Source organism: Cephus cinctus, unplaced genomic scaffold (assembly GCF_000341935.2).
Source record: "Cephus cinctus unplaced genomic scaffold, Ccin1 Ccin1_scaffold0230, whole genome shotgun sequence".
NCBI lineage: Eukaryota > Metazoa > Arthropoda > Insecta > Hymenoptera > Cephidae > Cephus > Cephus cinctus.
In genome coordinates this window covers 337,652-364,445 of record NW_014332946.1, presented here as the reverse complement: position 1 = coordinate 364,445, position 26,794 = coordinate 337,652, and the positions used below count along the sequence as shown (strand labels likewise).

Sequence of the window (26,794 nt, the reverse complement as noted above, 5' to 3'; positions counted from 1 at the left end):
CGAGCCACTTATTTTCGACTCACGTCGTAGCGTGTAGTGCACGGGACTTGCCTTTGAGTCACGTAGTGTCTACTGTATATCTGAGTCTTTGACTGACGTCTTGTCACACGAATGTCTTTTCAATTATGAATTGCACTTTGTTATCGTACATTTTGACAGATAAGACGCTAGTGGCGAGAGGTTTTTCACGCTCCAGATTCATTGTTCTTATTTACGCTGTAAGACATCTTGCAAATGGCGGATCTGTGTAAGTGTATTTTACACTTTGATAATCAATCGCTCGTGCTATCTGTTGTTAATTCTCTCGCGCGTTTATTATCTCTCGTATTTTCGATAGGCGCGCTACCGTCTGACTAAATTGTTATCAATCGCGAGGGAAAAGTTTTATCCTATCTGTCGGTTAACCTTAAAAGTTATCCAACTCTCTTCGGAAGGCTTACTCTATCTTGGTATTGCCTGTGATTTATTTCATGACGGTAACGCGCAGAGAAATTTGGTGCTTTGACTTCTCTTGAAAAAAACATTCAATGGAACGATTCTTCGGACCTTTATTGGCTTCTTTATTATTACGTAATGCATTTATTCGGCGTCTCCATTATTTCTTGTTGTTTTGTCTGTCGACTTAAATTGCTAATAGTCGCGATCGTCAAGGCCGAAGAATATATTGCAGGCGCACTGAAAATCGTAGCTTGAACAAATTTTCGAAAAATCATCTGACTCATCGGTGCTATTTATATTTTGCGCGACAATGGAAAGCACCGCGTCTCTTTCGTATCGCTTCTTTCACAAGCAGCTCGTTAGCTCTTATCACGGACACTAATCGTCATTTCTCCTTGCGACACTTTTCTGCATTTATTGCATCACTTTACGTACAATTTTCTTTGCTGTTTGCTTAAATATATCAAAATTAATATAAATGAGGACTTTTTTTTTTATAAATAATTTATCTGACGATCGTAAAAGGAAATATTGTTTCCTGAATTCTTTTTTTCTACAAAAATAAAATACTCGGCTCGAAATCGATAAAAGTATATAATTCGTAACAAATAAAATTAATGATAAGATTTTTTCTTGCGACAGTCATTCCACGAATAAGTAAAGTGGTACCTTCGATAACTGAAATTTCAAGGAAAACGAAATATGAGGAAATTAGAGGTTGAAGAATTAGAAAATTCAAAGATTCGTAGCCTTATAGAAGTTCGAGTTATCGAAGTCCCACTGTATCATATTTTTTAAAAGATAGATCTCATAAATCCTCAAGATGAAGAAATCCTTATCAATAACTTTCAACTTTTCAACCCCCCCCCTCCCTCCGCAGGCGGTAACGAGTCGCCTATTTACAGCATCCAATTTTCCACGTACCTCGTGCTGATTCGATTTCATGCATTTCACCGATATGGTAATATTCAACAGCACCGCGTGTCATTAAGCCACATACGAAGTGACGTGTGGAGAGAAAAGTTTTAAAAAACTGTTTTATCGCTTATCGAGGACGAAACGGGAACTGTTATCATTGACCATAGAGCTGAATTTATATTAACCCAAGTGGAGACAATTATACATTCAGTTAGTCATAATGTTATTTGCATCGAATTACCGTGATAAGAAAATATTTTTTTTTAAGACTCATACACCGACCATATTAGACTTGACTTCCATGTTCGTTCCTTTTTTTTTATTTATATTTTTGATTTTTTTTTCTTCAACGTCCGCCCTTCCCCTCAATCCCATTTTACTCTATCGCACGTAGGCGACAATCACTGCCATCGCGGTCTCGTTTGTTATCTGCCTAATTTTCTACACACCCGGTATTAGTTGCGTGTGGGTATACGTTTAAGGCTATATCAGGCAAATTATACCTCATGAAAATACACGCTTGTGGGTAGCGGACAGATAGGATGGCGCGTACATGATAATGATAGGTAGCCGCCATTGTTGAAAAATAATGATTTGAGGATTAGTATAGTAAATACCGTTATAACGGGTGGTAGATTAAGGTTGATTAAAAAAAAAATATATATCGAATTACATTATTGAGTAAGAAAGCAAGTGTACGGGTGAAATCGATATTTATTTAATTGTCCTTAAGGCACATCCGGTTTCGTAGAAACCACCGGAAACTGAGACCACCGCCCCTGCTATTAATTCATCTCCGGAAATCGTAGTCCTTGGCATCAATCGAATGCTCTCATATGCTACAGTGTATTATCGTATAATGCATTGACTGATTGAGAGATAAAAATTTTCGTATTTGATGTTGGATTAAAAATTTTTTAAAAAATTTAACCCTTTAATTATTTTTTGCTTACAGACCCTCAAGCAGAACCTACGGTATCTACCAGCGATGACGTGCACGTGTTACTAATCGTGTGTTTATTAATTACAAATTAACCACCAGCCTTAACGTGCTATTAACACCATGTAAAATACACATTGAATCTATGGAGGCACGGATTCAGCCATGGAGCCGCTGCTACGTATGGCAAGCTCCGAGGAGTAAGTAGAAATAATTTAAAATTGCATTATACAGTGCGGAGCGCGAATGATGATTAATGAAATTGGATCTCGAAACTTGGATTAATTTTTGGCGATTATTACGTTGATTAATTTCTATCTCCGTAGGATGTAGATTTTTGCATGCAATCGTACGTTATATCTGGACGGTACGATTTGGTAAAGGAACGTGGAGAAATTCGTAAATTTCATCACCATAGAAAAGAACGACGTGCATCGACCATACCTAGAAAGGAAACTCCATGAGAGAAGAGAGGCTTCAAGATTTACTCGTGTTTACAATATGCGGGCTCGCGGGCCCGGCATGTTTTAGTTGCGCGATGTTCCGGGGGCGGCGCTGCGGTCGCTCGACACATTTATTTGTCATGACTCTCGTACCGAATAACGACTTGGGACGATCGGCTGACAATTTGTTGTTGGTGTCTCGTGGCTTGATTGAATTGACGTTTCTTTTTTTACAGTATTTGCTGTATGATTTTTTATTATTTTTGTTTTAAACCATTTTCACCAGACTCAGGCTTGTTGGACTTTTTTCTAACGTGGCTATACTTACCTTCTGGCATCCTATAGCGCACTTACATGCTTGATGTAAATTCACTTGCTCACGCATCCTTTACCTACATCAAGATACCTAATTATTATGCTCGTTAACGAAATCCTTTGTATCGTCGAGCCTTGGATTGTCGCTGTTAAGCAATTCGATGTTGCGACGTATCACTGTCTCCGTTAGCCAAGTGTCAGAGGTTCTCAATTCCTTTCATTGACATATTCAACTGAACCTGAAAACTCGTGCAGAACGCATAGTCCATTTGATTTTGACAAACAACAAAATTTGACAGTTCGTCACGGAACAAATTTTGAATTAATTATATACAGTCTACCTGGGGTCCGGATCAAAAGTAGAAGAGTCTATATAGCATTTAGATTGAGTACGTCAACGAGTTCATGAAGTATACGCCACGAGTATTAGTTCAAGTGGAGTTAATGTTGCTTGACTAAAATTTCTCATATTTCGAAGTCTAATTAATAGTTTTCAATGATAAGGAAAGAAAATTTACGAAATTTCCATCGATTGATCATCTCAATATGTGGGACCGTTCAAAATTGGTAGCCATTAAAAGTCGTAAAATTTTAAGAGGAGAATCTCTCGTGCCCTTCGATTTTATTGTCATCAGTATATCCGTCCTTCTCTCGCTCATGCAAGTGCCCATAAGATCGTCTCTCTCGCACTCACGGCAGGTATGGGAAACCAAAAATTTTTGGACCTCGATATAATAAAAGTTTTTTTTTTCTTTATCCCCATTTAAACTAATTTTGAGTGACGATTCAAGACGACTCCTCGCTCTACAGGGTTGAGACGGCTTTTCGCCTTCAATTCTTAAGGGTGGCCTCACGCTTGATTTTCTATTTACATACGGTCGAAACGTTCTTTAACCGATATAAAATAGACGCTTGAGCCTTTTCTTAGCTTGGTTTCTATTGTCGCGTAATCCGCGGAAGCGCGTGTCTCGGCATACTTGTTACGCGTAATTGATCCTTCTGTTCGTTAGTACGCACTCTCCACGCACCGTTTTCAGATCACGCACCTCTGCAACCCTCTCGTATCTATGCTATTCGTACCTCGGCGCTTTGGCCAACGTAGAAAGTAGTCGTCGTCGTTGCCTATTCGCGCAAATGCCAGGCTGTGAATTTTCTCAATGACTTTTCATCAGCCTTTCGCACGACCCCGAGCGACTGGGATATTTTACGTGGACGCATCAGGCACGCGAACGAACGGCAACGGTAGGTAGGATGATTTGTGCACATATGTATCTTCGTATTTGAAGTATATATTAACAATTATTTTTTACGAGCTTGAAATACGTTTTTGGAACGTTCTCGAAAATTCTAACGTAATTGCTCATTTTTACCCTCGGCCGGATATCAATAGGAACGCAAATTTCCAGGCTCCTTAAAATCTGCGAGTTTCTCCTAAATTTATAGCGCTACCACGCACCGTGTAACAAACTCGATTCTCATGGGACTCTTAAATATACGAAGGTTCAGAATTTCGTAGCTATTTCTCTTCTTCTCTCTCTTCCCCACCTCTCCCTCCCTCCCTCCCTCCCTCTCTCGCCGTTCCATCGGCTGAGAAAAGGCTGGAAGGGGATGGGATTATCTACCTTATCCTAAATATCTGCAGATATTTTGACCGAGTTATTTTCCTTCGTAGACTCTGTCGCTGGGAGTCTCGTTCTTCGTTATTTTCTTTGTTTCTTTTCCTTTTAATACACATTTTCCGTAAAGGCTTCACGCCTCGCGTCTTCTCAAACGTAAATTCCCAACAGCATCCTGGTACAGGTACCTTTCGCTGTGCCTTTAATCTAGATGAATTTTTACATTGGGCGTTATTTGATTTTTTTTTTTTTTTTTTTTTTTTTTTTTTTTTTTTTTTTTTTTTTTTTTTTTTTTTTTTTTTTTTTTTTTTATAAATATTTTTCATACTCCCTTCTTCCATCTTCATTGTCTCCGTCCGCTCAGGTTTTACTACGTCGCCGCGATGAGGACTATCCCAAAGGATTACGGTCTCCTTCGGCATTTTTATTTCTCAAAGAATCTACAGTCTTCGTACCGGCTCTGTTATCTCTGACGGGTTCCGCACGAGAGAACAAATTTTTTTCTTTCTCTTTCTCTCCCCCTTTTTCTTTCTGTCTGAATAATCTTCATCGCCGTTAAAGACAGCTACGGTAGTACAGGGGCGTCCAGGACGTTCGAATTCCGGTATCTCTCTTCGGCACGCGTCTTACGTGAGACAAGCTTCAAAAAATTCCAGTCCTCTCTGAAAGAATTATTTTCATTAGACGCAATTTTGTTTTGACTAGTGAGCAGGTAAAGAAAATTAACTTTTTTTTTTTTTCATTTTATATAATATTACTTTTTACCCTTTATCGTGGTCCGGATGGCAGACCCTGAGGATTTTTCCATTTTTCACGTTTTCTCCAAACGTCCTCCTTTTCTACGGTCGACAGTTTCTAAAGCATTTGCGTAAATTAATATTTGCTTACACTTTCTTATTTGTCGGACTCTTGCGTAGTCGTAAAAAAATGGTATACAATAGACGTAACCAAAATAACAGTCAAAAACTAGTACAGTGTCTGTCAGTTTTTTAAGTAAAAAAAAAAATTACGATGGGCATCCTCCAGAATGAAACATTCTTCCCAGACCCGTCAAGCTCGATTCACTCGTTGGAACTATCAGTTCTCCGCTATTACGACTCACCACGTAACACTCCTTTCGCTCGTACTCCTTTTACCCTGGAATTAATAAACACCCGTTTCTATGCGCGCGAACAAACCTGCCTATGGTTTGGTCAGGCATACCAGTGCTCAGCGTTAACGACCGGTCGCCTCCTCCATTTCTGTCGTTCGATCTGGTTCTCGAGTCGAGAGCGAAGTCGCCACGACGTTACTTCAAACACACTGTTTGAATCCTGCTTTTGTTCCCGCCACTTTTCAAGCGCACCCCCTTGAATGTACTTCTTATTAAACATTTCGGATCGGCTGGTTAAAAGTCTTAGAACTATTATCCACGCGACACCAGCTAAAACTCGAGCGGCTAACAGTTTGCACTCGTACCCACTAGTTGCAGCTGTCACTGTTATTTCGTTGCCATGGAGACGAAGTCATACAGGATAAAACTGGTTTGAGCCAAAGTACTTCTGCGTTACCTTTACAGCGAGTCTGCTTCTTTTTTCTCGTACAATAATACACGCGATTCATTTTTTTATTTTGCAATTGACGCCTGTAACCGTCAGTCTGCTTTTACGTGGCTCGTGTTATCCGGAAGTATTCCCAGGCTCGATTTACGATCGATAATCCTTTTCAATTCGGTCGCCCCCTGACAATGTCAATACAGGAAGTAAAGGCGCGTCTGGGTCAGGCTGATAAATAAAAGCACAAGCCGAGCATACATAACCTCACTCGGAATATTACATGTTAAAACGTACGTAAATATCCTAGCCAAAGTTTCCTATAAAAACGCATTGTTTTTATACTCGAATTAATCGTCAGTCTCTCTTCGTCCAACGCTCGTACCAGGTAAAGTTTCGTGTTTACGTCGAGACCCATCCGGATTCAGGAAAAAAGAAATCAATGAATCATCTGTAAGCAAAAATTAATTTGCCTATATACCTTTCGTTCCTTTTTTTATTCTTAATCACTGTTTTTCTTATCGATACTGTCTGTATATGTTGAGTGGACTTGGAACCGAATACAGAAATCACTATGAATCCCACCCCCCGGACTATTCGCAAAGATGGCCGACACCTCGGGACACGCGAAACGAATTTTCCCAGATGCGTAATACCTGCGGCGAATCGTTTACCGAGCAGACCGCGTAATTGGGTAGTAACGGCCAATTAGCCGATGACGTTAACGGCGTCGCGACGCCCTCCCTCGTAACCAAGCGAAGTATATACCAAGGCGTGTATCGTCTGCCGTAGAAACTTGAGAGTGACAGATTGCGATACTTTCTTGTTTCTCGTGATATCGGAGCCCATTTGTACGGGGCGGGGGGGAAGGAGGGGGGCTATTAGGGGAACGACAACTGTTGGTATCACTGTACACTCGGACAAAGTACATGTACGTATCACTACCAACTGTAGATAGACACACGACACGTTTGTACTGTCATATGTTGAGTTTGTTTACAAAGCATAATGTGGGGGGGGGGGCGATGCTTGTTAATTTTTTTATTCGTATTTATCAATCAATTATTTAACTTTGGATGTTTTTATAGCAAATAATTAAAAATCGTCACGGATACCAATTGCCGTGTTAATTTTTTAGGGCGGTGTTTTGTAGTCTATGAATTTAATGTGCCTTTTTTTTTGACAGCTGGTAAACAATGCAGTGATTGGCAAATCGCACGTGGGTCCGCATGATATTTTTTTTTGCAAGGTATACACGCGGGTTAGTTTTACGCTATTTGGTTTGTCTGTTTTAGCGTATTTCGTGATTTTTTTAAGTGGCCACGTGCTCTACTGGTCGCTAAGGGTTGGACTGTTTGACAGCTGTCAAAAGGGAAAACATTGAACTCGTGGATCGGCTATATCTATAGCGTTTGGACGAGGGACACGTGGGTATCTATAGGCGCCTCTACAGGCGTGACGTAGGCTGGGCTCTGTACTTTGTGGAAGATCGTAAACCTGGGCCTGTGTATGGATACTTTGGCTGTAACACGGAAGCGCAGCCATTTGTTTAGCTGGCACTGTGAAACAGATGGTTTTGAGCCTTAATGTCCTGTTTTGGCGTATTTCGTGATTTTTTCAAGTGGCCACGTGCTCTACTGGTCGCTAAGGGTTGGACTGTTTGACAGCTGTCAAAAGGGAAAACATTGAACTCGTGGATCGGCTATATCTATAGCGTTTGGACGAGGGACACGTGGGTATCTATAGGCGCCTCTACAGGCGTGACGTAGGCTGGGCTCTGTACTTTGTGGAAGATCGTAAACCTGGGCCTGTGTATGGATACTTTGGCTGTAACACGGAAGCGCAGCCATTTGTTTAGCTGGCACTGTGAAACAGATGGTTTTGAGCCTTAATGTCCTGTTTTGGCGTATTTCGTGATTTTTTCAAGTGGCCACGTGCTCTACTGGTCGCTAAGGGTTGGACTGTTTGACAGCTGTCAAAAGGGAAAACATTGAACTCGTGGATCGGCTATATCTATAGCGTTTGGACGAGGGACACGTGGGTATCTATAGGCGCCTCTACAGGCGTGACGTAGGCTGGGCTCTGTACTTTGTGGAAGATCGTAAACCTGGGCCTGTGTATGGATACTTTGCCTGTAACACGGAAGCGCAGCCATTTGTTTAGCTGGCACTGTGAAACAGTTGGTTTTGAGCCTTGATGTCCGACAGTCGTTGGAATCTGGAAACAGAAGCCACAATAGTCAAATATGTTTATCTTGCGATGCGGTTCGTCTAAACGCCTTTGATATTCCCTGGTATTGCCTGTATATGTCTCGTGCAGATACGTGGACGAGGCAACGTGCGTGCTTGGATGGGTCTGGATCCTTTACACGCGAGGCGTCTAGACGTCTTCTCGTGAGCTAAGGAGTCCGCGTCTTTGGCAGGGACTGATAATTACGCGCGCGTGTGTGTGTGTGTATATATATTATTCAGTCTGAATTCTCTATCCGGCCTTTTCTTTGGAACTGGCTTGAGATTGGTCTTGGGAATATTGGAGTAAGGGATGCTGTATTTTTTTAAAGGTTAGGCTGGGTTAACCTTTTATCCGATTCTTTTACCCGGGATTGTGGATTGTTTGGGAGAGCTTAAGGATCTCGGGTTGTTATGTCTTGGGGATACATTTTTTTGGGGATTTATTATATTTGCTGTCATTTCTGGAATTGTCAGACACATTGTTACGTGTATATATATATATATATTTTATAATATACAAGTAATATAAATCTTTTTTGCAACTCATTTTATTCAAGATATTTACGAAGGTTTGGTAAAAATTTTTGAAAAATTTTTCGGTCTACTCTCGATCGATTTTTTTTTTTCCTTCGAATCGTTGATTCCCTTTGAATTTCAACGTGTTGCTTGGCACGCGATGTGTGACGACAGCTCGACTGCGAAGTAGCAACTTGTAAAGATGGAAGAGGAAGAGTTTTTTCCCTTTTTTTAATCTTTAGCAAGAGCTATCCCTCTGTCATTCACTTATCGCGAACTTGGCGACTTCCTTTCTATACTCCAAGTTCTACAGGAGCACTCAAGTTCAACGTGCCTCGCGTACGTGCCCGTTTCCCACAGCGCGATAACACGGCCACCACCCCAAGGATTCTTGGCAGAAGTTTCGAGTGGTCGTCCCGAAATAATACACGTTGACGAAACCGAGAGGCCGATTTAGCGCCGGAAGAGTGTCAAAAGTAAAACAAGACACGGAGAATACGTCTGCTTGGGAGTAAGAGGCGACGAAAAAAAAAAGTGAAAACAAGTAAATTTGACGCTTCGGATGAAATTTTTTTTTATTTTAAAATGCTCGTTTTAGCCCTCGCTACGTTAACCACGTCTATCTGAAGTATTATCAAAAGTCGTGGAATATTATAAAAAAAAAATTTTCGCTACGTAAATTTTTGGACCATCTTTTTTTAAAAATTTTTATTATATACTTTTTTATTTGTATTCGAACTTGTCCAAATATTTACGCACTGGTCTAATTAATCGTAATGGACTTTACTTTCTGTATGGACTCCACGTGTCTAACGATCTCCCAACAAATCGATTTAACAGACTCGTAAATGCACGCAGAAACTTCACGTGGATGCGCGATCGCGTGTAACAACGTTGCGCCAGGCTAATGGGTCTGAACTATTTATATTTGCTGGTATTTCACGACAATTTACTTAATTTCCTCTTTTTCCTTCTTTCTGTTGACATACGTGTTCGCCTTATCGGCGATGGTTCAGGGTATCGCTGGAAAATACACTTGTGCGGTCGGGCCTAGCGACAATTTAGTTTACGGGTGCAGTGGGAAAAAAAAAAAACTTGCTGAGTGACAGGTAAATGACACGTGCGTTTTCACTTTTTTCCGATAATACGTTCACCGGGTAATACTAGGTGGCTTGGTTCGTTTCTTTCTCTCTCTCTCTCTCTGTCAGAGAGAAAGAGAGAAAAGTCAGAACGCCATGGGGTTAACCTCCCATATAGGAAAGTACCGGCGTCGGGACGCCTGGCTCGCCGCATGTAACGCGGCCACCCGACCACGTACCCGGTTAAGTGCACGTTTCTACTATTTACGTACGCGAGTGACATACGACAAATTTTCAATGGATTTCTATGGCAACGTGACAACGTGGTTCGGTGGGAATTTTTTTGATTTTTTTCCCTCAATCTCCTACGTTTTTGGAAAAAATTACACGCGCACATAGACAATGTGCGATTTACGACGACCGTTGAAAATTTTTTTCCTTTTTCAACTCGCTGCGCCATATTCGATTTCTCATGCCTGTTGCTAGCGTGCGAAAAAAAAATAGTATACGACGCACGTATATTAATGCACTATTGATTTAAAGTCAATCTTGAATTTTGTACGGAAGCAAATATATGTACAGGGTTATTCAGTAGAAATGCACCGCCTGAAGTTAGCCGCCGTCCATTTGATTTCTATGGTAGAACGATGTTCGGGTGATGCGTTTCTACTGAATAACTATATACATATACATATATGGGTGCATATGTTTTGGAAAAACGTTCCGCCGGACCGATAATAATAATAACGCGTCGCGGTTGGCAATGGAATTGAGAAAAAGGTAGAAAAGCAGTGAATAAAAGGAAAAAAAAAGTGAGAGACTGGAACGTTGGGTCTTTAACCCGTAGTGCCTTGGGCAAGGTGAGCACCTGCGCGCGAGTAACAAATTGTAATTAATTATCGCGGCCACGAACACAGTGACGCCTTTGCTTTGCGCGTTCAATCCGCGTCCGTAATATTCCTCCTCGTGATTTCAGTCATTTCACAGCATTTGCGCGTTGCTGAAAAAGAAAGAAAAACAGAAAACAAGAACGAGTACCGAAAAGCCCTGAAACGAAATGGCCATAATAATAATGACAAAAGCGTTCATAAAACTCTGTCGCAAAAAGTTTTTTTTTTTCATTTCAGCAAGTATGTGCGAAAATATATATTTGTGAAGCGAAGTTCATTAGTAATGGAAAAAAAAAAAAAAAATTGCGGTAACTCTTCGAGCCAAAGTATATGACGTCATCGGCGTGCTTTTGGTGAAAAATATTCAAATATGTGGACGATAGGGGAGGGGGTACGTCTCTGACAAGTCTAATCGAAAAGATACTTGTCGTTTCAATTTTGAAAAAAAAAAAAAAAAAAACATTGAAGCCGTTAAACGTTACGGTATTAATTTCTGTATGCGGTGCGAAAACTCGTGGACGAAGCTTGATGAAAAATTAAAATGGATCAGAGAGCACGACGCTGAGCGTCTCGACGGCGGGCCGCTTCCTCGGTTAAGTAATATAATTTGAGTTAATGGGCAGTTAGCTAGGGATTACGACTTCGTAAAAGGCGGCGGACTCGACGCGAGTTTCACGACTAGCTCTATCCTTTTTCTTGTTGACTCTCTCTCTCTCTCTCTCTCTCTCTCTCTCTCTCTCTCTCCCTCTCCCGTTCTCATTCTCTTTCTTAACACTTAAGAGACAGATAGTTCCAATCTGGAAAATACGTAGGTACAGTCGTACGAGACATCAAGATGCTTGTTAGTTTAAAGGTATTGTTAGCCTGACTCAGGATAACCTGATCTGACCTTTAGCACTTATACCGATCAGAAGGGTCTATTTATTTTCAGCACGTGCCACGTTCTATGTATATAGAGTGTATCAGCCCAGATGCACGTTTGAGATTTGCGGTGAAACGGTGCACAATTTCGAAAATCTGATGTCACAACCATTGAATATTTTTTGATTGCGCATCGAATGGGAATATTATTATTTTTCGCTTAACTTCCGGTCGCAAATAAAAAAAATTATCTTTATCTTTCGAGCCTTCGTGTTCCTTGCCGTAGATTGTGGAGTCTACGGCGAGGAACCCGAAGGCTCGAATATCCACGTCCAGGAAGACGAAGACTCCAAAATCTACATCCGGGATCACGGAAATCTACAGCAGGAATACTTCGGCTTCTAACTTCTAATGAAAAATAGCATTATAATATATTTTAGCCACCTTGTACGCGTTTGCGTCTGACAGAACGCTTACCTCAAAACAATTGCGAATCGTGAGTTCGGCGTGAAGCTGCTGCACGAAGCTAAGGCGTTCCTCCAGTATCAGGAATTTGTCAAAAACTGAGAAAATTTCGGACGCAAATATCTCTCTTATTATGTGGGCAATCCGTCCGAATTTTTTTTTCATCTCTATTATTTTTTCTTGCTCTACAACTTTTGCATTTAACTTTTTTCAATATCATTTGAAATGACAAAGATAATTTTTTTTATTTGCGACCGGAAGTTAGGCGAACAATAATAATATGCCCATTCGATGCGCAATCAAAAAATATTCAAGGGTTGTGACATCAGATTTTCGAAATTGTGCACCGTTTCACCGCAAATCTCAAACGTGCATCTGGGCTGATACACTCTGTATATATATATATATATATATATATATATATATATATATATATATATATATATATATACACACACACACACACTTTATATGCATTTCTATATACTTATACGTTAATAAAAATTTTCTTTCGTTCCTCCGCCTTTTTGTTTTTTGTATACTCTTTCGTGCTGCATTATTCAAATGACGCAACTTACTCAGGCAGTTAAACGTACAAAGAGGTACACGGGGTACATAGTTCGTATATACGTTTATGTATAGATAACAAATGTCGTTTTGGTCCATCCTCTCCTCCACCGTCTCTCGAAGATGGTCTCTATAAATATGTACGCTCCTCTCCAATCTGGGCTCGGGTCCACTCGGCTGAGAGCAGTCGCGTCATTTGGATGACGTTACGTGTTACCGAAGGAAAATACATTATGTTGATAACAGTAAACATGTAATTCCAATATATACAGGTATACGTATCCTTTTAAAGGTTTCGACTTTGATTACGTCATGACAGCGACCCAGAGTCACCCAATGGTCAGATTGATATCCACGGTTCGAACGGTTTCTTTGGACGGGTTGGAAACGGTGGTAAAATTTTTTTCCCTCTGATTTTGTCATAAGATCCGGCAGGTAATGACGGGATAAAGAAAGATTTTCTCGGGTAGCAATTACTGCGATTTTCCTTGGATCCTTTTTGTCCCTTTACCGCAGTCGATCTGAACTCACCCTTACGCGGGAATCCCAGCGTGACGGCTTTATACGTGTGTCTTCCTTCCTTCCTTCTACCACGTCGTTTCGGCTTCCTCGCCGGACTAATAACTCCATGCCCGAGATAGACCAGCCATCTTTTCCTAACGAGTTCGGTTAGCCCTCTACGTGGCTCGTACGGATTAGTTTTCCCACGATGGAATTTAATGCCCCGCCAGGACCACCGCACGAAACCTGACGCCATTACCGAAAACAAAGTCGTTAAGCTTCTCGTCGAGGTTAGTATGGGAAACGTATGCTAGATGGACTGTGCTTTAGTACTGACTTTATCCGTCGGGTGGCGCTGCGATCGCGGACGAACACTTCACTGACTGCGCTGTCGTTCCAGGTATTCTTTATTTTACTTGCTTAGCGCAACGAGTAAACGTATTACCGTTGACTTCGTAGGATTAAGGGACGGCCGTAGCCCAGTGGATAGGGTTGCGGATTCACGACCGAAAGGTTGGAGGGTTCGCGCCCAGCTTCCAGCGGCATTCACCAATGGTTTTCACATGAAAACTTAGGATTTCGCCCAACACTGTTCGGATTGGGTGTATAAACTTTGTAGGTACCCTCACGCTGAGTTGAATAAGGCCCGTTCTCGCAAGGTACATCGCCATCTATTGTCGAACTTCCAACCTTGATTATTAGGACCACGTTACTGGCACATATCCCCCATTGGGGATACAGCCGTATAAGGAAAGGAAGGAAGGAAGGACTTCGTTAGATTTGAATTGTCGTATCTGAATATTGTATCTTTGTATAGAAGTGTACATAGGGTATAGGGTTTTTTTTCTATCTTTGTGGCGGTGTATTTATTTTTCTTGGTTTTTATCTATGTCAATTCGACCACTCGAAATTTCGTGGAATCATCGGTACTTCAATGCATTTTTCCTGGGGAGTGGATTTGGACCTTGATTAGATACGCTTAGGGGGTATTTCTTTTGAAAAATTGCCGATACGCGGTCGTTATCGGAATAGGCTACCAGTCATGTTTATTATCTTGGAAAAATAGTCCCTTTTGGCTACCGACTCTCTATTTACATTAGCCATTCCTTGATATTTGTAAGACTTGGCTGCAGGAACTGGTTGGTACATCGTCGTCTAGGTGGGTCCGCACGTGGAATCGGCTGGTTAGAATCACCATTTTTATGGTTCGCGTAGAGAAGTTCTCGAACGAGAGACTCCTTATCGGGTTTCACGTATCTTTAGTATTATTGAGGGATCGTACCTCTGGAATTTCAATGGAGCCAGATATAAGCTAGCCTCGTCGAAAAATTTCGCGGATACCCGTAAAACGCAATATTTAAAAGGGGGAAAATTATGTAGCTTTTTTATTAAAAAAAAAAATATAAAATTTTTTAAAAATATTTTACGAACAATTTCTGCTTTGCTTCGGCTCGTTTCCGTTTTTCTGTTTTTTTTTTGTTTTGTTAACTCCCCATCATTGGTCCTGCTCAGCTATCCCGTTTGTCAGACATCTCCAGTTACTTATTGACTATTAATATTATCGTTCGTTTGTGCATTGAATTATGCAAAGTGTAACTACTTCGTGTTCACCGCCTTGTCGTTTTACATGCAGCCATTCGCCAAGAAACTTTCAGAAACTCTACGGCTTTTATGGAGCTTCTCTTCTGTGAGCATTTTCGCGATAACTCTAATGGCCATTTTCGACGCGCCAAGTACGCTATTACTGTCAGTCTATTTTACCCTGATATCTACCCCGTGACGGCACACCTTGACCCACTGTGTATCGCACGAACAGCGTTCGACGCCTTTGCATCGTGAAAAACGACGGTATCAACATTGTCTTATGAAGATGCGCGGTCCCAACTGTATTTTGGAAAATTTTTTCCCACTACGCGGTAACAATGTGTAAGGGAGAAATAATTTTTCTTTTAACTAATGAATAAAATTTGTTATTGTATTTTTTGCAGAAGCAAGTTGCCAAATCTGAAGCCAGTTCGACGATAAGGAGAAAGAAGATAAGTTTGAAGAAGACCGACAGATAGCGAAAACATTGAGTAATAATACGCTTCAAAGTTTTCATTCTTGGTATATCGTGCTTTAAGGCGGACACTCACGTAACGAATATTCTTCGGGACTTTCTTAGCCTTGACGTGGAAATCAAGTGGTGAATTACAGGCGTGTGTTAGATCGACGGTAGTCCGAAAGCACGTGGGATCGTTGATTACAGTGTAAAAAGTTGGCAGCAGTGTTGGAGTGATACGTCATCAGCCGAAGAAGAACATACTGGAGAAGGAAGAATGTCACGTAAATGGTTCAAACGTAGCGAGAGCACCTTCAGACCGCCGGATATTCACAGATAGCAAGAGCCTGCGCTTCCTGAAGAGAGATCCGGTCAAGTTTGAGGACTTGGCGTTTCGGTCAAGGTCAGCGGTTGACCTTTCGCCGGAGGACGAGGAGAAGAGAAAAAGGTCTTTCAGGAGCAGAAACAAAGTCAAACTAAGTCTCAGCGATCGAGTGAAGTCACCGAAAACGAAGTTGATCCGGAGGATCAAAGGAGACGCGAAGGAAACGGTGAGTCACGTGCCGACGACTTCAGTGCCATCTGTCGGGAGCGGTGAGACGCTCGAAGACTCTCGAGTAATTACGGGTAAATTAACGAGAAACGATTCGTTTCTAAAGAGACTCGTGAAGTCTTCGCGTGAAAACATAACAGAGTCCTGCGAGAGACTGGTAAGGAACATTCAGAGGAGTCCACATTTACTTAGAAAAAAATTTTTTTACAGTAAAAGCAGCGACAGTCCCGGCAGTTCGCGAAGCGAGGAACGACCAGTGGCGCCACTGCGTCGGAAGCGCTCCAAGAAACGTCCACTAGGAGATCAAGGATTGACCAGAAACTCGTTGAAGAAGTCCAATCTGCTGAAGAAGATCAGCAAAGGACCAGGTGGTACGGTCACTACCGACAAGGACGTTGACGTTAGTTTTAATGAAAAATCCATAGGCGCTGCAAAGGGTACATCGAGCCACGTAGCTGGACTTTCGCCCAGGGTGACCAAACGTCTTCAGCAGGAAGAGGAAGCTTGTCCAAGTTCTCAAAGTGTCTCCGTCGAGGACATCGACGAGCTGATACGTTCGGAGGATAACTCTCGTCTGATACAGGAGCGTGCTAGTTTACGCAGAAGGTTAGAGAAGTTCAGCAGGTTGGGATTGATCGCCGATCAGATTTCAGCAGGAAGTGGCGATTCGAGATACGAAGACAGTCCTCGGCTCCAAGGGGAGGGTCCTTGGATATTCGATCGTCCGAGGAATATCAGAAAGCTCAAGTTTTCGCCACCGCCCGAGGATCACGCGGTGCAAAGTTCACAGTCTCTCATAAGACTTCACGATAACCCCGGGTCATTCGATAGCGTTAGCGGGAACGTGCGGAACGACTTTTCGACGTCGCAGGACGGCAGCAGCCGCAGCGATTACAACGACAGAAACGCGGACGACGGCGACGAGGATGACGATGACGAGTCAGCCGGTCGGCACTTGGTAAAATGCAGACTTGCAAATTTTGCAAATTCCCCGGGACGACGTGGCGGGGAATCGCGCTATCAGATCCCGCAGTCAGTTTCTTCGGTAGCGTCGACTAAGACCGACGGTACGTTCGTTCGGAACATCAGGAGGAAGTACAGCCAGTCCGAGGACCCGGAGGATACCGGAAGTCGCGGAAACAGCCCCGAACGTTTAATCGATATCTTTCGTGCACGGAAGGAGCGAAGTGCGTCGAATGACACTATTGACATCAGCTGCTTCGATAACACTTTTATAGCGGATCCCGATGGTTCTGGCAAAGTGTTAACCACAGTGAAGAATACAGAAGACAGCAAAGAAAATTTAAATTCAATTTTGAAAAGTGACCATTATTTTTTTAATTCCACAGACAGTACTAACTTGCCCTTGCAAGGTGCAGCTTATTCGACGGATATCGTGGACGGTGATAGATCCGGAAGCAAGCTCAAGGAGAAGGCTCTTGGTAAAAATATAAATTTTCCAAAAATTGAAAATAAAGATAAAATGAAAATACCTATCAGAATGTTTCGCGTACGCGAAAAATTGATCTTCGGCCTGAGTGCCTTTGCCATCCTGTTCACGTTGCTCCTGGTGGTCGATCTTCAAATGGATCTGGGGTACAGTGGTCATCACTTGGTACCGAGTCATGGCCGGGTGAAGATCGGCGAAGATCCTAATCAGGATACCGTCTATAATAACTTCAGACGGAAGTTTCTTCAGCGTGTCAACGGTAGCCGCGAGCAATCGAGCGGCGACGCGTCCGGCGTGACGCAACCAGACAATTCTGCGACTCTGAAGAAAATTGTACACACCGAGAAACCGGAAGTCCACGATGACTTTTCCGATCTGGAGGACATTGTGGTGAACGGTGTTGGCGTGTCTGTCGAGGACGGCGTCGTGAGGATCAGTGGTGAGGATCATACGGACAATCCGACACTGGCCGAACTAAACCGAATAAACCCGAAGTGAGTACATGAAAAATATATATACTTTGACCCAATTCAATTTTCCCGCGCATATTTGAAAATTCATAACGACCTTCCTCGTAAAACTCACTTGATTTTTATTCCCATGTACGTAGGCACCCACCTGACTTTATTGATTCCTACTGGGTTATCCTGCATCCCGATAAGGCACTCCCGTCTCACGGTACCTGGATAAGGGATGAACTCCTAGGTTTTTGGTGGGATGAACTAGTACAGTGAGAGGACATTGCTTCCGGTTACACGCAGGAGACCGTTTAATCCTAACTTATAAGTTTAAACTCTGCTTTCTAGATATATATACACCCTGGCGCCCAACCATTCCGGGGGCAGTTTCTACCACCCCTTGTCTACCCTTCGCCAACGGGATTTACCTCCAGCTGGGGATCCAACTGTTTTAACCATCTTGATGCTCCTCGCTTATACGTCCTTTTCCAATTCCGCGATTCCGTTGCGTTGGCTCATTTGATATTATATAACCTGCAATCAATGTAATTGCAACGGCGACAAAAAATATGGATAATGAAAAAAAAAAATTTTCTCTGTTGACCTTGTGAAAAATAGTAAAAAAGAACAAATTCAAAAAAACAATACTTGAAAAATATATAGAAACACACGAGAACTGATGGTAGATACTTAAATGCATTTATACGAGACGTAATTTCAATGAATGGCAACACTGTCGACTGTATTTCTTGTAATTTAATTTTTTTTTTCATTATCATTTCTCTCGATCCCTATTAACCCGAGTGCATCCTGCTGCGATTAACAGAAACTCGTGCAGCTACCGATAACAATTTTTTGTCTTTTTTTTTTAAATTATGCATCTCGGCTACTGACTCGTATCCGGTCGCAATTTTGTATAATATTTTTTTTCACTTTTATCATTGGAATTTTTTAGTCACTCAATTCCGTATCGTGTTATGTGGTAGAAAATTAAAAATATTAGATAATTGCAACAAAGTCCAACATGCTCTGGAATAGTTTCAATACTCCACGTGTATCAGCTACTTATCAATATGCATTGATAACCAATCGATCCTGCCAATAACACTAGTCGTGATTGCTGTTACATATATAGCTATACCCATGTCTGTACACATATGCCACTAGGTAATGACGTACGTAACTCACATAAATCAAACGTTAAAAATATTGGCGACGATCATATATTTTCTTAAGGGTGGCTTCACTGTCTTAAAAAATATCGAATTAGGCTACGTACACATGTTTACGTAGTTGCGCGTACACTTCGTCATTCTATATGTATTCTCTCAAAAAATACCAGAAATAAGGTGCTCATATGATGCAATATTTTTTTTAGTCGTCTCAAACACTTGTATATACGCCCTAAGAGGTACACAGAGATATTTTGTATAAAAATTTTTATAAAAAAAATTTATTATCGGGTCCAACCCCATCCTGCGACAAAACCACGTGTGTAATTCATTCGAATGTGACCTGTAGTGAAGTAGGAAAATAATTTTTTTTAATTTCTACCAGAGTCTACAGCATATGCTTTTTCCGTATGCGCGTCTAGGAATTCCAATTTAATTTCATTTTAAACGAACTGAACGTGCAGTTCGTCCTATAGAGTTGTGAGCTAGGCATAGCAGCTATAGTCGTATAGCTATAGAGCTAAAATCAAATATTAACTCAATTCGCATGTTACGTGGACGAATTAATTAAATTATATGTTTATCGTAACTGTATACTATAATTGAGATAACGTTGCGGTTATCGTTGAATAAATACTTCCTTATATTTAGTAGAAATAAAATTCGCCGGTAAAAAAATACAGTTTTTACTTGATTACATTTGGGAGCTTTCTATTTAGTCGGTTAGTTACTTTTGCACGAGCCTGTACACGCGCACATGTAAATTTCATTGTTAATAGTTTCCCAGTGCACTTGGGCACGATGCCTATCTCCGGTAGTGCCGTAGCCGTTGAAGAGGATACATTAAAAAAATAATTAACGAAAAGCACTCGTTAAAGACGGTAATGAAATTTTGTGTAAAAAAATGTTGTACCTGTTATTCTGTTGCCTATACACGATATATATACACACTTTCATATACGTTACGTGAACATTTGTAGAGTCCGCGATCCATTCATCGTGCACCACTTTATTGTGAGATAACCTGTATTTCAGCTGACGACGTATGAGAGAGACGAACTTTATTGCAGCGAATGGCCAGAGCGATTTTATATCTGTTATGTATGCGCGCAAGTTTATATAGCGAAACGCACGCGTGAAATGGTCAGTAGGGATAATTATCAGAACTGGCAATTATAATTGTACCCATTGTGCTGTCTCGTTTCATTGATGCGAGTATAATTTCCGACCTCTAGTTTTTCATTACCACGACGTGATTAAGACGACGGCCATATCCTCCGCGCACAACGTGATAGTCTGAACATTTTTATTGCAGTACGACGCGTGTATGGTGTGCAAGTGTGAATGGGACTTAATAATGGAAAATTAATCGCGGTACGTGAAAATCGCAGGAAACGTTACTGCTGCGAGCGAGGCCGTTGATTGGTCGTTAACGAATAGTACAGGTACAGTGGCGCCATCTGGCAGTTACTTAACGAAGCTAGTTCACTGGCGTTTGACCTGTTGTTTCTCGTCTGCCACGAACCGACGGACGCTGTAGGCTCTGTGATTTCTGTCGTTTTGGAAAGGTTTCTAAAAAGGGTTCTTGGTATATCCTCTTTATGTTTATTGTCGTAAGGTTTACTCGACCGCGGGACGCATTGTAATCACGATGGCGATGACCCGTCGTCCAGGGAGTAGTACGGTATTGTCTCCTCAGCAACAAAGCTCGCACAATGGCCCAATGTCCTACTCTCGCAATGTGTCCTCTGAATAGATCGTAAGTGTGGGATTCTTTGACGGAAATATTACACGGTGGAAGTATACACGTAAGTGCTACAAATTAGCATAGAAAAATTAATAATTATTAACAATTATTTTTAAGCGAAAGTGCCGGTACACGTTATCACGTAAAACATTCCTCCGCGTATCCCGTGACGGTTTTTATTTGAATTTTTCACGTGTCGTCTTTTCTATTTCCAGTGGTTTCTATCTCGTAATTTTAATCCTAACTCGGTGGACTTGCTGACGCGAGTTTTTTTAGTGCTAATGTTGTAAAAATGAACGAACTTGATACACCGAGACGCAAGAAACCGTATCCAATGCCAGCACGTATATGGTATACTCTGGAAAGGATATGTACTGTGGAGGTTAGGTTAGTTACCGAGGTTACTATTCTACATGTGTCCTACGTGCATATATGGATTTTCATATCTCTATATGTCACACGTATTCCGTATATGTATCTAGTATACTCGTGGCACATTTTTCATCTCGGCAACTCGTTTCCCCTCTTGGTTGTCGCACACATGGGAGCTCGCCCAATCCTCTGCCGGGACTTGGGTCATGTTATACACTTCTGACCCCAGGCCAGGATATGCTTCCCTTACGCGAGCACAGAATGGGATATTTTATTACGTCGTGACTCGTTCGCGACTCGTGTCACAGGAAGATCCCGTTCGTATATACGATCGTTTTCTTTTTCTGAGATAACTAAGAAATTCTACTTTGACGTTTTTTCTCTCTTCATAACCATTATCGAAGTAGCGTGTTACACGGAACGAACTGACAAGATAACACTGACAAGAGTATTCGAGTATAGCTAGACTAGATTTAGAGGTTAGGTTACGGTGTACCACGATAAAATGGGGTTTGATTTTGAGTAAATAAAAAATTACCGGAGTTTTCGTGTAATACGAGTGAAAATAAAATGGCGATTAGTTGTGAAAAAAAAATATGACATTTCCTTCGACCAATCATGTGCATTCTAAAAGAGATACTTGCAGGCTAATAGAGTCTCGTGATATTAGCGCATAAGTTACGCTCTGTAAAACAAACAGATGCGTTTCTCGTAGGGAGAAGCTATTTTCTCGCTAGACAGCGCCTGTTTACCATCGTCATTTATAATTCCTTTTGCGGACGGTACGCGTCGCTGATGGCGTCGTCGTCAGCCGTGGACTTTTGTTTACCGATTCTTCGGTACGTGGTTAACGCCGGGATTTTCGAAATCGCACGTGTCCACTTTTTTTCAAATTTCGTCATCGTCTTCCCGAGCGAGCATCGTCCACCTCGCAGATAAAAAAAATGCCAATAAAATATTTAAAAAAAAAAATCAAGAATCAATATAATCTGTATCCGTTATATTTCTCGTATTTCTATTTTACCTGCATTGTGTTTTTTTTTCCACAGACTATAATCCAGTCGCGCTCTAATACCTGCGCGTTCATAATTCCCGCTCTGTTACGCTAGATCTAACGGTCGATAAGACAAATCGAAGCAGATCGATTGAACATCGCAATTCACATCGAACAACTCCAACGACTATTTTCAACATAAAGCATCCTCCCCACGACAGCGACAACGTGAAATTCAACGATGATGCATATGCTACCTCGTTCCTATTTGACAATGGAATAACGTGCAGTTAATGCAATTGAAAGAAAAAGAATTAATTGAAACGGCCACCGAGGGAGTCAAGTTCTCCGAATGACCCTCGACTCAATGCCAAGGCTGATCCTCAACTGACTACGATGTCAACGTATCAGCAAAGCCAGATGCACAGAACTGAATAATAATAGAAATTACATATGGCGACGAAGTTGGCTTTAATTTTTTATGCCCTTGACGTATACAGCATATACATACGGTAACTCTACCACGTGTCCCGGCATGAGAGATTCCTCTCGGGTGCATCCACACTGGAATCGGATGCACCCATACTTACGTACACACCCGTGCATCAATGCATGCTGATTGCGGCAAAATTTCAAATGCAAAACTCATGGCTGCATTGACGTCGATTTCAAAATACTTATCGCTGCTTGGCAAGCAACGGGGCACTGATAACTTTAAGGCTGTTCGCAATTGCAATCGCCAGGAATTAGATGCAAGCAGCTTCAGCACAGTCGACCAAGTAGCACGTGCCTGTCTTCCCGTATAAATAATTGACTTCGTGTGATCAATTATTCGCGGAACGTCTGAATCATTGATAGTTATGCGACACACGCCATTTTGTTTCATATCCATCATATATATATACATATATATATTCACTGTCAAAGATATAATGCATTACCAAATTCGATTAAAAAAGTATATACATTGTGCAACCGGAAGTGCATGTGTTCAAATTCAACCAAAACTTGTCCTTATTATTATTACTATTCCCATTGCTATTATTATACACTACGTCATTTCATTGTACGTCCGCGCATGCGCGCACATCAGGTACGAAGCTCTTGAGTTCTCGTAAAATAATTTACCATTAAGCTCCGCAATCTCAGTGCCAGCGATAAGCCCAACCAGTAGTTGACGAGTTGACGCTCGCTTTGTAAAACAGCCATGAGTATTTCGCGTTGCGACAGCCCGTTCTAGAATAATCATAAAGATACATGGATACTCGTCGGAATTACGTTATACGGCGGCCATCTTTATTCCGTTTGCATTTTATAAGCAGGCCATTCGCTTTTTTATATGCTACTTGATATTGCGAAACACGAGAAATTCGAGTTTAACGTAAATTTGAATTTTCTCTTCGGTTCCATCGGTTCTCTAACATATATATATTTATTCTTATTTACGTATCTGATATCTCTATGTATACTGTCTCTACCCATCAACCTCCTCAACTCTCTGCTCCTCTATTGACCAGCGGAGTCTAGGGTTAATGCATTCAAGGTAGCCGCGTATTCGTGATTGGTTGAGTGGTACGGCATATAGCTGCGTGACGTATATATATCTATATTATATCCTACTGTTGATTGCGGGACACCTGGCGGTGGGCGTATGGGTTTCTGTACGTATTACAGTGGGTACAGAATCAGACACCGTATGCTCACATGGAACCTTGTTTGAGCATAAAGTGCGGTCTCGCTACGTCATATGCCTATCCAACGAGTACATATGTCCTACTGTATGAATATGTACGTTAGACGGATATAGGTATACTGGTATATATGTATATACGGGTATAAACAGCTGCACGTTGCTTGCTTGTCAGAAGGGATCATCGGGAATTGTGCGAAACGTATGCACTGGGTGTATCAGGTGCGACTGTGTGGGAGCAGTTGGTATTATTTGTCACTATCGGTAATTCGTAATGTTGACGTATGTGATTTGGAGCCGCACGGCGCGATTATTCCGAAGCTAGTATTATCTTTGGATATAGGGAGAAAAATATCACTAGATATGTATATGCTGTTGACTCGAGTTGATTGTTTGGTGTTTTTTCATTTTGGTGGGGAGGGTAGGGGGGGGTGTTTTGGTTTAGGCAGGGGGTGATGGGGACTTTTTTGTCGATGACCATTACTCGGGGAATCCATGGGTGGAAATTTTTTGAAAAATTATCGATTTCATTTTTGTTACCTGAGTTCTTTGCGGATAGTGAGATTTGTTGTTTTTTTTATTGCGTATTGTTTGCAGCGACGCCGTTCACGGTGTATGCTTTTGATTTGTCGCGCGAGCGGACGCGATTGTTACGCGTGCGATGCGTTTGGTATTTTGGAATTTGTTTTTTGTTTAATGATTTTTGAGGTCTTTTTTTATTTTTCTAAGTTATGGTTAAGGTTCTTTTTTTCAATTTTTACGTAGGTAAATATTTTTTAGACCGATATTTTTTTGTAATTTTTTATTAACAACGTTTCTTGCTGCTATTCGGTTTTTTTTTTTTTTCGTCGGTACCCCCGTTAAAGGGGCCTGGGTCCATTGAATTTTAAAAATAGCCATCTACGAAGCCGGAAGGTGGTCACTCTTTGGTCAAATATTTGAGGCTTCCTTTTTCTTCAGCGCCGAGAGCGCCGTGTTGACTCGCAGACGGCTCTCAAAAGAACTACAGTCTTGACCAGTAGATAGAAAAGGGGGGACTTCGCGATTCTCTGAAACGACGGTAATAGACCGGGCGAGGGTGAAATTTGCGAAAAGGGTGAGGAGAGGGGGGGGGTGAAAAACGGAAAAAAGTTACAACGTCTACGTACGCTTAGAGGAAAAAATTTTCGTAAGACGTTTTTGTAAAAAAAAAAAAAATGACGTATACCCCGCGGGTAGAGTTAGCGTGAATAATAGTGATATTCAAGAAATTGCTATTTCGCGAGTTAATACGAAAGCGACGCTTGGCGTCGTATCGCGAAGATCGAAGGCGTCGCGATCTTCATTCGACGATTTAGGATTAACAGAGCGTAGTGAAAATTGCACGATAGGAACGAACGAAGAGAAAAAGTATCGGTGAGTCGAAGTGAAATAAAAATTGAAAAAAAATAAAAAATAAAATAACCAAACGAATCTTGGTCAGATACCGTCGCACTCGAGTCCCACTCACTTTGTGCCAATCAGAGCGCAGGCGCAGCGTGCCGCACGCGTTTTGTCACGCAATGATGCCTTTCCAGTATGCGAGAGGGTATAATTTATGAATTGCCTCTCCTCAAGGCGGTTTCTTTCGACGCGATGATAAGAATGATTGTTGATTTTTTATTAAAAAATTTTTTTCCAAAAATCGAATTCGCGTCAGTATTATTATTTTGAAATATTTTTTAGTAATTTTTGAAAAAAAAAAATTTGATTTTTTTATCCTTACAATTATTTACTCGTTCCCGTTCAACGATAATATTAAATTAATGAAAAATATGTCCAATCCGACAGCCGTCCTTGGACGGAACAATTAATCCGCCAGAGTATCCAATGGATTAGTCACCGGAATTCATTAAACAAGCGCTTCTTCCGCGACCGACGGCTTAGACTTCGCCGAATGGGTTCCTGATTAAACTAAATCAAAGTCGCGCAAAAAATTGGCGACCGCACGCTGTGCTGCGGCTTAATGAATTTAGAAAATTTCACAAAAAATTCAACTCCAGGACGATTCTACGCGATAGAAATGTTATCGGGTTTTTTTTATTTTTTTTTTTTTTCCTACGAGCGTCGCGACGCCCACTGGACGAACCACGAAATTAATTTCCCCCGAGCGATTCATTAAGTCGCGCTATTAACGACGCCAGTGAAACTAGATTGAAATTTTGAATCCGCAAACACCGACGAATTAATCCTGAATTTATTCGACATACGAAAGACCGATAAGAGTTTTTAAATTTTATTTTTTTTTCCTTGTTTCTTTTTTCTCCCGTACGTGTCTCTCTTGTAATTTTACATGCCTACGATTCCACTGGCTATCTCCAAGTCGCACTTTTGTATCCGCCATAATGAAAGCTCTTGCATCTCGCTATTGTAAACCAGCCCAAGGGAAATTGACTCTGCTCGTCCACGTTAGTCCGGCTCCGAGCCCAGCCTTCGTTCGCTTCCGCAATATTTTCCGTCACGCGAATCGGAGCTGCTGTGATCGTCGGCAGCCATTTTAGCAAGTGCAGAGACGCGAAACCGACCATTATGATCGAGTGCGTCACGGAATCATGCTCACGGTTACTCTACGACCCTCGTTGTCATTAATGAAAGTGCCGTCCGTGGTACGATCATTTTCAGTATCCAGTTAAAACTGCACCTCGTTCAGCGTATACGCTAAATTACACTCTATCTACACCAGCAAACATCACGGTTACGATATATCAGTCGTGACGTCATGACGACCCTTAAAAAAAAAATTCGACCCAATTTTATACTCGTGAACTCGATAAAAATCACCATGCGGAATATCATTGTAATTGAAGTTGAACGAACAATTTTTGAAATGTAAACAAAAAGAAAATTCATCCCCCCCAAAAAAAAAGTAGGCTAAGGATTTGCAGCGACGGGATCTCATTTGTCAACGATCGTTCTTAGACCTCGTGAAATCGAGCGGATTCGTCGCCGACGCCTGATGACGGAGCACGGAACGGAGGAAATAGAGG

General features: G+C 41.5%; 1 protein-coding gene and 1 long non-coding RNA gene across 3 annotated transcripts in view; one reads left to right on the top strand and one right to left on the bottom strand.

Annotated features, from left to right (window-relative positions):
* Positions 1-2,964: 2,964 nt before the first annotated feature.
* On the bottom strand, positions 2,965-15,290 carry LOC107265595. 2 transcript variants are annotated; one of them, XR_001537243.2, is made up of 3 exons: positions 5,429-6,565; positions 4,999-5,332; positions 2,965-4,877 (listed from the first exon to the last, which is right to left on the bottom strand). It is a non-coding gene; the product is annotated as an uncharacterized LOC107265595 (long non-coding RNA). The 2 variants fall into 2 exon arrangements; XR_001537244.2 differs by lacking the exon at positions 2,965-4,877 and adding an exon at positions 13,343-15,290 and having other exon boundaries at positions 4,935-5,332; positions 5,429-8,419.
* A 954-nt stretch (positions 15,291-16,244) lies between these two features.
* Positions 16,245-26,794, top strand: part of LOC107265588 (extracellular serine/threonine protein CG31145) — a 31,364-nt gene continuing 20,814 nt past the window's right edge. The window contains exon 1 of the mRNA XM_025082899.1: positions 16,245-17,850. Coding sequence (XP_024938667.1) covers positions 17,390-17,850 — 461 coding nt within the window. The 5' untranslated portion in view covers positions 16,245-17,389. The remainder of the gene's footprint in view (positions 17,851-26,794) is intronic.